General features: G+C 38.2%; 1 protein-coding gene across 1 annotated transcript in view; it reads right to left on the reverse strand.

The window, feature by feature from the left end:
- thsd7ba (thrombospondin, type I, domain containing 7Ba) overlaps positions 1–12,282 on the reverse strand; it is a 216,070-nt gene that overhangs the window by 74,359 nt on the left and 129,429 nt on the right. Inside the window, exon 10 of the mRNA XM_087804249.1 lies at positions 8,630–8,858. Within this exon, the coding sequence (XP_087660375.1) occupies positions 8,630–8,858 (229 nt within the window). The remainder of the gene's footprint in view (positions 1–8,629; positions 8,859–12,282) is intronic.

Below are 12,282 nucleotides of genomic sequence, written 5' to 3' on the forward strand. Positions count from 1 at the left end.
GGCACATTCCTCCACATCGCGGGTTTTGTCAGCTCCAGTGACACTGAGAAGTGCTCAGGGAGTTGGGAAGACTTCCGGGGGGGGAAGGGAACACGCACGACGTGCATCTGAGGTGTCACACGCGCACTTGCGCGCTTCTCCCACAGAGCCAGTTTTTATGTATGAGAGTGGGGGTTCTAGTGAATCCAACTCGAGTACATGCTCTGTGGATTCAAGAGATAGAGACGCGGCTTGTGTGATGCCCTTTCGTCTACGGCCCGCCCTTGGGGTGCGGGCCGGAGGACTACCCAAGGTTCGCCAGGGCTGCGGTTCTGACAGAACATTATTCGGCTTGGAGTCGCCTGGTTTTACTTCTAAGACCCACTTGGCTGGGGGGAGTAATCAGGCGGGGCTATGCGCTACAATTTGCCCGTCAACCCCCGCGTTTTTCAGGGATTCTCTGGACGCGTATGGCGGAGCAGGAGAAATTATCCTGTTTGAGAAACGAGGTGTCTACTCTGCTGCAGAAGGAGGTTGTAGAACTGGTCCCTGCAGCCGAGATGATGACAGGGTTTTACTCCCGGTACTTCCTCGTGGCGAAGAAGACCGGGGGTTGGAGGCCCATTCTGGACCTCAGCTATTTGAACAAGTTCATAGCTACCCGCCCGTTTCGCATGTTGACGGTCAAGAAACTGCTTTCAGGTGTAAGTCCAGGAGATTGGATGACATCTATCGACCTGACCGACGCGTACTTTCACATACCGATAGTCAAGAGACATCGAAAGTACTTGCGTTTCGCCCTCGAGGGTCGGGTGTTTCAATACACTCGACTCCCGTTCGGCTACTCTCTGGCACCCAGGACCTTCACCAAGTGTGTGGAAGCGGCAGTGGAGCGGGTAAGGATCTTGACCTATCTGGACGACTGGTTGATCCTTGCCAGGTCAGAGGCAGAAAGTTACGCTCACACACAGAAGGTGTTGAGCCATATTGCCACCCTGGGGTTCACAGTGAACCTCAGCAAGAGCGCTCTGACTCCAGTTCAACAGTTAGTTTACCTGGGGGTACTGTTGAACTAGGAGGAGGGATACGCGCGCCTCCCGGACGTGCGTATCCAGCCCATTCTCCGACTGACAACACAGTTGCTGGAAGCTCGGTGTCACGTGACAACAGCAGGCACTGTTATGTCCCTCCTGGGCCTCATGGCAGCAGCCCACACGGTTGTTCGGCTGGGCTTGCTGCACATGAGGGAGCTTCAGAGATGGTTTGGTCGTCTCAAGCTAGACCTCAAGCGGGAAAGAGGTCGGAAAGTGCGCCTTCCCGCTCGGGTTTTGCAGGACATCCAGTTTTGGAACTCTCTAGCCAACCTCAGGCGGAGAGTTCCATTGGGTTGCGTCCTTCGTTACACTCAAGTGTTTACAGACGCTTCTCTGACAGGTTGGGGAGGCACCTCGGGTCAGGCCTACGCCAGTGGGGTCTGGAGCAGTCCGGCTAGAGCTGAAGGCGATTCACAATGTCCTGCTTCACCTCTCTCCCCAACTGTCACGGTCCAACGTCCTAGTACTATCCGACAGCTCCACCGCCGTGGCGTACGTAAATCGCCAAGGTGGAGTCAGATCCCCAGCCCTTCTGAGTGTGGCAAAGAAGGCTTGGCTGTGGGCAGACTGTCACCTGCTTTCGCTCAGAGCTCAGCACGTACCGGGCGAGCTGAATGCAGTAGCGGACAGACTGTCGAGGGGGGCCGTCCAGGACGAATGGGGTCTGTCCGAGGCAGTGGCAAGCGAGATCTGGTCTCGATTCGGTCACCCGGTTGCAGACCTCTTCGCCAGCAAGGAGAACTTCAAATGCCCTCTTTGGTTCTCCCTCAGGGCTTCGGATTGCCCCCCACTAGGCGTGGAAGCTTAGTCCATTCGAGGTGGCCGGTCGGTCTACTGTTCGCCTTCCCTCCTCCGCGGCTCCTTCTCCCCTTGATTCGGAGGGCGAGGCGGGGGGGGGCTGAGGTTAATTCTAGTAGCACCAGACTCCCCGGGGGCGCTCTGGTTCCCAGAGCTGGTGCGCATGGCGGTCTGGGCCCCGTGGGCCATCCCTTGGGGCCCCGCTGCCCTGTGTCAGGCGGGGGGGACTCTGACAGCGCCCCCGGTGCTGGGCCGGCCTCTCAAGGTGTGGCTCCTGCACAGGACGAGCTGATCGGGACTTTGGACCCGGACGTTCTCCACACGCTGGAGAACGCCCGGGCCCCGTCAACACGCAGGCTTTATGCCTCAAAGTGGGGGATTTCTCCCGCTGGTGTTCAGACAGGTCCTTGGACCCCAGCTCTTGTTTGGTCTCCGCTATCCTGTCTTTCCTGCAACATTTGCTGGATAACGGGCGGACTGTGGCGACACTGAGAGTGTTCGCATCAGCCATAGCGATAGCGAGGCATGTTGGTTTTGCGGGTGCTTCGGTTCGCGCCCACACCTTGGTGGCGCGTTTCCTGCGGGGTGCCTGCAGGCTTCGACCTCCTGCAAGGCCTTCCAGCCCTCAGTGGGATCTCCAGTTGGTACTGGACTCTCTCACAGGCCCGACCTTCGAGCCTCTTGACCAAGTCCCACTGGATATCTTGTCTTTCAAGGTATCGCTCCTTCTGGCACTAACAACCACGAAGAGAGCAAGTGAGCTTTGTGCCCTCTCCATTAACCCTGAGTGTCTTCCTTTGGCGTCGAGGAGTCTTCGGTGTCTTTGCGTCCTAACCCAGCGTTCCGCCCGAAGATTCTGAGTTCCTTGTTCCGGGCGACGACCTTCACGCTGCGGGCCTTTCACCCGCCGCCCCACTCGGACCCGGGTCAGGAACGTCTCCACCTGTTGTGTCCAGTGAGGGCGTTGGCCTGTTACTTGCGGCGGGTGGCCGTGTTTAGGCGCTCTGATGCCCTCTTTGTCTGCCACGGTAGATGCCGACGGGGAGAGGCGGTCTCCCCCCAGAGGTTCTCTCATTGGGTGAGATCGGCCATTATCCGGGCCTACCGAGCAGCGGGTGGATCCGCTCCTAGCGGTCTGAGGGCACATTCCACCCGTGGCGTGGCAGCCTCAGTGGCTCTTTTGCGGGGTGTGGCAGCAGAGGATATCTGCTCAGCTGCTTCTTGGGCGTCCACGTCTACCTTGCTAAGGCCTATCTCTTCGACGTGACGGCGGGATCAGTAGCTCATACGGTTTTGAGCGCTGCTGTGCCCCCCCTCGAGGCCCATGGCTCCAGTGGACTTGGATCCTGGGCCGGTGGGGCCCTAGCGATGCTGCTTCAGGAGCGGCGTCCAGCTGGTGGTACATTTATCCCGTCAGGCTTCGCCTTTTGGGTAAACCAATAGCGAAGCCGTTAGAGGGCGGAGCACCAATGACGTAGAACCCCTGAGTTATCTATCATAACCTCAGGTTCTACGAGTTGGTGCGAAGCCCTCTAACCTCGTCGCCCAGCGGCCGCCCTTCTCACTGAGTTTTCAGTTGGAGAAAGTGCGGCGGGTGCTTCCCGCCTTTATAGGAAGTGGACTGCCCCCTGCTGGGTGGCGAGTTCATTAAGCTTTCTCAGAGAAGAGGCGGTGCCTCGGGGTAAACCCGTCAGGCTTCGCCTTTTGGGTAAACCAATAGCGAAGCCGTTAGAGGGCTTCGCACCAACTCGTAGAACCTGAGGTTATGATAGATAACTCAGGGGTTATTGATGTTATTGATGTTATTGAAGTTATTGATGTTATTGAAGTTATTGATGTTATTGATGTTATTGAAGTTATTGATGTTATTGAAGTTATTGATGTTATTGATGTTATTGATGTTATTGAAGTTATTGATGTTATTGATGTTATTGATGTTATGAAGTTATTGATGTTATTGATGTTATTGAAGTTATTGATGTTATTGAAGTTATTGATGTTATTGAAGTTATTGATGTTATTGATGTTATTGATGTTATGAAGTTATTGATGAAATTGATGTTATTGATGTTATTGAAGTTATTGATGTTATTGATGTTATGAAGTTATGAAGTTATTGATGAAATTGATGTTATTGATGTTATTGAAGTTATTGATGTTATTGATGTTATGAAGTTATTGATGTAATTGATGTTATTGATGTTATTGATGTTATTGATGTAATTGATGTTATTGATGTTATTGATGTTATTGATGCTATTGATGTTATTGATGTTATTGAAGTTATTGATGTTATTGATGTTATTGATGTTATTGATGTTATTTATGTTATTGATGTTATTGATGTTATGAAGTTATTGATGTAATTGATGTTATTGATGTTATTGATGTCATTGATGCTATTGATGTTATTGATGTTATTGAAGTTATTGATGTAATTTATGTTATTTATGTTATTGATGTTATTGATGTTATGAAGTTATTGATGTAATTGATGTTATTGATGTTATTGATGTTATTGATGTTATTGAAGTTATTGATGTTATTGAAGTTATGATGTTATTGATGTTATTGATGTTATTGATGTTATTGAAGTTATTGATGTTATTGATGTTATGAAGTTATTGATGTAATTGATGTTATTGATGCTATTGATGCTATTGATGCTATTGATGTTATTGATGTTATTGATGTTATTGATGTTATGAAGTTATTGATGTAATTGATGTTATTGATGTTATTGATGTTATTGATGTTATTGAAGTTATTGATGTTATTGAAGTTATGATGTTATTGATGTTATTGATGTTATTGATGTTATTGATGTTATTGAAGTTATTGATGTTATTGATGTTATGAAGTTATTGATGTAATTGATGTTATTGATGTTATTGATGTTATTGAAGTTATTAATGTTATTGAAGTTATGAAGTTATTGATGTAATTGATGTTATTGATGTTATTGAAGTTATTGATGTTATTGAAGTTATGATGTTATTGATGTTATTGATGTTATTGATGTTATTGATGTTATTGAAGTTATTGATGTTATTGAAGTTATGATGTTATTGATGTTATTGATGTTATTGATGTTATTGATGTTATGAAGTTATTGATGTAATTGATGTTATTGATGTTATTGATGTTATTGATGTTATGTATGTCATTTATGTTATTGATGTTATTGATGTTATTGAAGTTATTGATGCTATTGATGTTATTGAAGTTATTGATGTTATTGATGTTATTGATGTTATTGATGTTATTGATGTTATTGATGTTATGAAGTTATGAAGTTATTGATGTAATTGATGTTATTGATGTTATTGATGTTATAGAAGTTATTGATGTTATTGATGTTATGAAGTTATTGATGTAATTGATGTTATTGATGTTATTGATGTTATTGATGTTATTGAAGTTATTGATGCTATTGATGTTATTGATGTTATTGAAGTTATTGATGTTATTGATGTTATTGATGTTATGAAGTTATTGATGTTATTGAAGTTATTGATGTTATTGATGTTATGAAGTTATTGATGTAATTGATGTTATTGATGTTATTGATGTTATTGATGTTATTGAAGTTATTGATGTTATTGATGTTATTGAAGTTATTGATGTAATTGATGTAATTGATGTTATTGATGTTATTGATGTTATTGATGTAATTGAAGTTATTGATGTTATTGAAGTTATTGATGTTATTGATGTTATGAAGTTATTGATGTAATTGATGTAATTGATGTTATTGATGTTATTGATGTTATTGATGTTATTGAAGTTATTGATGTTATTGATGTTATTGAAGTTATTGATGTTATTGAAGTTATTGATGTTATTGATGTTATTGATGTTATTGATGTTATTGAAGTTATTGATGTTATTGATGTTATTGATGTTATGATGTTATGAAGTTATTGATGTTATTGATGTTATTGAAGTTATTGATGTTATTGATGTTATGAAGTTATTGATGTAATTGTTGTTATTGATGTTATTGATGTTATTGAAGTTATTGATGTAATTGATGTTATTGAAGTTATTGATGTTATTGAAGTTATTGAAGTTATTGATGTTATTGATGTTATGAAGTTATTGATGTTATTGATGTTATTGATGTTATGAAGTTATTGATGTTATGAAGTTATTGATGTAATTGATGTAATTGATGTTACTGATGTTATTGAAGTTATTGATGTTATTGAAGTTATTGATGTTATTGATGTTATTGATGTTATTGATGTTATTGAAGTTATTGATGTTATTGATGTTATTGATGTTATGATGTTATGAAGTTATTGATGTTATTGATGTTATTGAAGTTATTGAAGTTATTGATGTTATGAAGTTATTGATGTAATTGTTGTTATTGATGTTATTGATGTTATTGATGTTATTGATGTTATTGAAGTTATTGATGTAATTGATGTTATTGAAGTTATTGATGTTATTGAAGTTATTGAAGTTATTGAAGTTATTGATGTTATTGATGTTATGAAGTTATTGATGTTATTGATGTTATTGATGTTATGAAGTTATTGATGTTATGAAGTTATTGATGTAATTGATGTAATTGATGTTACTGATGTTATTGATGTTATTGATGTTATTGATGCTATTGATGCTATTGATGTTTTTGATGTTATTGAAGTTATTGATGTAATTGATGTTATTGATGTTATTGATGCTATTGATGTTATTGATGTTATGAAGTTATATATGTTATGAAGTTATTGATGTAATTTATGTTATTGATGTTATTGAAGTAATTGATGCTATTGATGTTATTGATGTTATTGATGTTATTGAAGTTATTGAAGTTATTGATGTTATTGATGTTATGAAGTTATTGATGTAATTGATGTAATTGATGTTATTGATGTTAATGATGTTATTGATGTTATTGATGTTATTGAAGTTATTGATGTAATTGTTGTTATTGATGTTATTGATGTTATTGATGTTATTGAAGTTATTGATGTTATTGATGTTATGAAGTTATTGATGTAATTGATGTTATTGATGTTAATGATGTTATTGATGTTATTGATGTTATTGATGTAATTGATGTTATGAAGTTATTGATGTTATTGATGTTATTGATGTTATTGATGTTATTGAAGTTATTGATGTAATTGATGTTATGAAGTTATTGATGTAATTGATGTTATTGATGTTATGAAGTTATTGATGTTATTGATGTTATTGATGTAATTGATGTTATGAAGTTATTGATGTTATTGATGTTATTGATGTAATTGATGTTATTGATGTTATTGATGCTATTGATGCTATTGATGTTATTGATGTTATTGAAGTTATTGATGCAATTGATGTTATTGATGTTATTGAAGTTATTGATGCAATTGATGTTATTGATGTTATTGAAGTTATTGATGTAATTGATGTTATTGATGTTTTTTATGTTATTGATGTTATTGATGTTATTGATGTTATTGATGCTATTGATGTTATTGATGTTATTGATGTTATTGATGTTATTGAAGTTATTGATGTAATTGATGTTATGAAGTTATTGATGTTATTGGTGTAATTGATGTTCTTGATGTAATTGATGTTATTGATGTTATTGATGTTATTGATGTTATTGGTGTAATTGATGTTCTTGATGTAATTGATGTTATTGAAGTTATTGATGTTATTGATGTTATTGATGTTATTGATGTTATTGATGCTATTGATGTTATTGATGTTATTGAAGTTATTGATGTTCTTGATGTTCTTGATGTTATTGATGTTATTGATGTTATTGATGCTATTGATGCTATTGATGTCATTGATGTTATTGAAGTTATTGATGTTATTGATGTCATTGATGTTATTGATGTTATTGATGTTATTGATGTTATTGATGCTATTGATGCTATTGATGTTATTGATGTTATTGAAGTTATTGATGTTCTTGATGTTATTGATGTTATTGATGTCATTGACGTTATTGATGTTATTGATGTTATTGATGTTATTGATGTTATTGTAGTCACATGACGTGTTCAGAACTTCCCTCTGAATCCACAGATCATTGGACAGATTGTTACGACGGGGAACGGAGAAACCCAGGCTCAGAGGTAATTGCAGAAACTTGGTTTTATTCAGTTGGGAAGGCAGAGGCGTAGTCAGACAGTCCAGGAATCGGCATCAAAAGGCAAAAACAGGGGCTCAGCTAACTCGGCGTCAAGGGGCAGAAACAGATTGAAAACCGAATGAGGCAGGAATGGAGTCTTGGTCGGGACAATATAAGGAGACAGGGTAGGAAGCAGGAATACTCAACGGCAGGACTCTGGTTACTGGGAAACAGTGATAACAAGACAAAGGATGTGACTGAGAGTGGAGGCTTAAGAACACAGGGGACCAATCGGCAGCAGCTGGGGGCGGGACTAACTAGACACACCTGGGAACAATTATTACTCAGACAGGTTAGACTAGCACAGACACAGAAGCGTATTTCACAATAAAACCGGAAACACAAGGAGGAACAAGTAGACTCATGACACAGATGTGTCTTTCAAGAACACTAGGGCCACCTGCTGTCCCTCTGAGGTCAAACTTCTAATGCTACAAAAGGTATCGTATCGTAGAGGTGAAGGTCAATAATAGTTATAGTTCTAAAAGTACACACTACTATGAGAAGTCATAATAATAGCGTGAGCGAGATAAAGAGAAACTTTTCTAATTATTGTTGTTGTTTTTGTCATATATTCAAGTCCGTACACCGTGAACATTAAACTAACCTTTTGTTGACGACAGGTCCAACATTCTCTTTCACACAGGTCACTGTGCGGCTCTGAACTCCCTCTGCACAAAAATGGCTTCTGTTGTTGAGGACTGTGGCATTGTGGTCCGAGAACTCCTCGACACATGGACTCCATGATGAAGACGCCCAGAAGACGACGTTGCAAGGATGATCGTGACAGACTCTCCATTCTTGCAGGTCTGCAGATGCTGGACACAGTTTTCCTTCTGGACACACAAGAAACACAGTTTCAATCTTCGTTGGATCGTTATTATTATATTATTACGATATTATTATTAATATTATTATTAATATTATTATTATTAATAATATCAATAGTTTTATTAATATTATTATCATTATTATAATTATTATAATTATAATTATTATTTTTTAAATGATTATTATTATTATTATTATTATTATGCAACATGAGTGATGATGTGACTAATGTTGAACAAATGTTGAACTAATGGTGAGATAATGGTGAACTAATGGTGAACTAATGGTGAACTAATGGTAAACTCATGGTGAACTAATGTTGGACTAATGTTGAACTAATGTTGAACTAATGGTAAACTAATGGTGAACTAATGTTGGACTAATGTTGAACTAATGTTGAACTAATGGTGAACTAATGGTGAACTAATGTTGGACTAATGTTGAACTAATGTTAAACTAATGGTAAACTAATGGTGAACTAATGTTGGACTAATGTTGAACTAATGTTGAACTAATGGTGAACTAATGGTGAACTAATGTTGGATTAATGTTGAACAAATGTTGAACTAATGGTGAGATAATGGTGAACTAATGGTGAACTCATGGTGAACTAATGTTGGACTAATGTTGAACTAATGTTGAACTAATGTTGAACTAATGTTGAACTAATGTTGAACTAATGGTGAACTAATGGTGAACTAATGTTGGATTAATGTTGAACTAATGTTGAACTAATGTTGAACTAATGGTGAACTAATGGTGAACTAATGTTGGATTAATGTTGAACTAATGTTGAACTAATGGTGAACTAATGGTGAACTAATGTTGGATTAATGTTGAACTAAGGTTGAACTAATGTTGAACTAATGGTGAACTAATGGTGAACTAATGGTGAACTAATGTTGAACTAATGTTGAACTAATGGTGAACTAATGGTGAACTAATGTTGAACTAATGTTGAACTAATGGTGAACTAATGTTGGATTAATGTTGAACTAATGTTGGACTAATGTTGAACTAATGGTGAACTAATGTTGGATTAATGTTGAACTAATGTTGAACTAATGTTGAACTAATGTTGAACTAATGTTGAACTAATGGTGAACTAATGTTGGAGTAATGTTGAACTAATGTTGGACTAATGTTGAACTAATGGTGAACTAATGGTGAACTAATGTTGGATTAATGTTGAACTAATGGTGAACTAATGGTGAACTAATGGTGAACTAATGTTGGACTAATGTTGAACTAATGTTGAACTAATGGTGAACTAATGGTGAACTAATGGTGAACTAATGGTTAACTAATGTTGGACTAATGTTGAACTAATGTTGAACTAATGGTGAACTAATGGTGAACTAATGTTGAACTAATGGTGAACTAATGTTGAACTAATGGTGAACTAATGGTGAACTAATGTTGAACTAATGTTGAACTAATGGTGAACTAATGGTGAACTAATGTTGAACTAATGGTGAACTAATGTTGAACTAATGGTGAACTAATGGTGAACTAATGTTGAACTAATGGTGAACTAATGTTGAACTAATGGTGAACTAATGGTGAACTAATGTTGAACTAATGGTGAACTAATGTTGAACTAATGGTGAACTAATGGTGAACTAATGTTGAACTAATGGTGAACTAATGTTGAACTAATGGTGAACTAATGGTGAACTAATGTTGAACTAATGGTGAACTAATGGTGAACTAATGGTGAACTAATGTTGAACTAATGGTGAACTAATGGTGAACTAATGTTGAACTAATGTTGGACTAATGTTGAACTAACTAACTCACTATGTTGTTGACTTAAATAGAAGTTAGTAAGATAGAAGTAAGTAAAACTATTAATATTATTATTTTATGCCCGAGATGAACAGTGTCTTAAATTTTTGCATTTATATCTGACATCATCTAAAAATGAAGCTGGATGAAGTGAGAACACTTTTAATGTGTAAACCAAAGTGAAATGATCATGAACAGACTGCTGGGGGCGCTGTCCCTGTAAACTTGTGTCTCATGAATGTATTTCACCCATAAATATCACAACAGGATCGTTACCATGAATATCACAACAGGATCGTTACCATAAAGATCACAACAGGATCGTTACCGTAAAGATCACAACAGGATCGTTACCATAAATATCACAACAGGATCGTTACCATAAATATCACAACAGGATCGTTACCATAAAGATCACAACAGGATCGTTACCGTAAAGATCACAACAGGATCGTTACCATAAATATCACAACAGGATCGTTACCATAAATATCACAACAGGATCGTTACCATGAATATCACAACAGGATCGTTACCATAAAGATCACAACAGGATCGTTACCATAAAGATCACAACAGGATCGTTATCATAAATATCACAACAGGATCGTTACCATAAAGATCACAACAGGATCGTTATCATAAAGATCACAACAGGATCGTTATCATAAAGATCACATGACTACAGGATCGTTACCATAAATATCACAACAGGATCGTTACCATAAAGATCACAACAGGATCGTTACCATAAAGATCACATGACTACAGGATCGTTACCATAAAGATCACATGACTACAGGATCGTTACCATAAATATCACAACAGGATCGTTACCATAAAGATCACAACAGGATCGTTACCATAAAGATCACATGACTACAGGATCGTTACCATAAATATCACAACAGGATCGTTACCATAAAGATCACAACAGGATCGTTACCATAAAGATCACATGACTACAGGATCGTTACCATAAATATCACAACAGGATCGTTACCATAAAGATCACAACAGGATCGTTCCCATAAAGATCACATGACAACAGGATAGTTACCATAAAGATCACATGACTACAGGATCGTTACCATAAATATCACAACAGGATCGTTACCATAAAGATCACAACAGGATCGTTACCATAAAGATCACATGACTACAGGATCGTTACCATAAAGATCACATGACAACAGGATCGTTACCATAAAGATCACATGACAACAGGATCGTTACCATAAAGATCACAACAGGATCGTTACCATAAAGATCACATGACTACAGGATAGTTACCATAAAGATCACATGACAACAGGATCGTTACCATAAAGATCACATGACAACAGGATCGTTGCCATAAAGATCACATGACAACAGGATCGTTACCATAAAGATCACATGACAACAGGATAGTTACCATAAAGATCACATGACTACAGGATCGTTACCATAAAGATCAGATGACAACAGGATCATTACCATAAAGATCACATGACAACAGGATCGTTACCATAAATATCACATGACAACAGGATCGTTACCATAAAGATCACATGACAACAGGATCATTACCATAAAGATCACATGACAACAGGATCGGTACCATAAAGATCACATGACAACAGGATCGTTACCATAAAT

This window comes from Callionymus lyra, chromosome 12 (genome assembly GCF_982586985.1).
Source record: "Callionymus lyra chromosome 12, fCalLyr1.hap1.1, whole genome shotgun sequence".
NCBI classification, from domain to species: domain Eukaryota; kingdom Metazoa; phylum Chordata; class Actinopteri; order Syngnathiformes; family Callionymidae; genus Callionymus; species Callionymus lyra.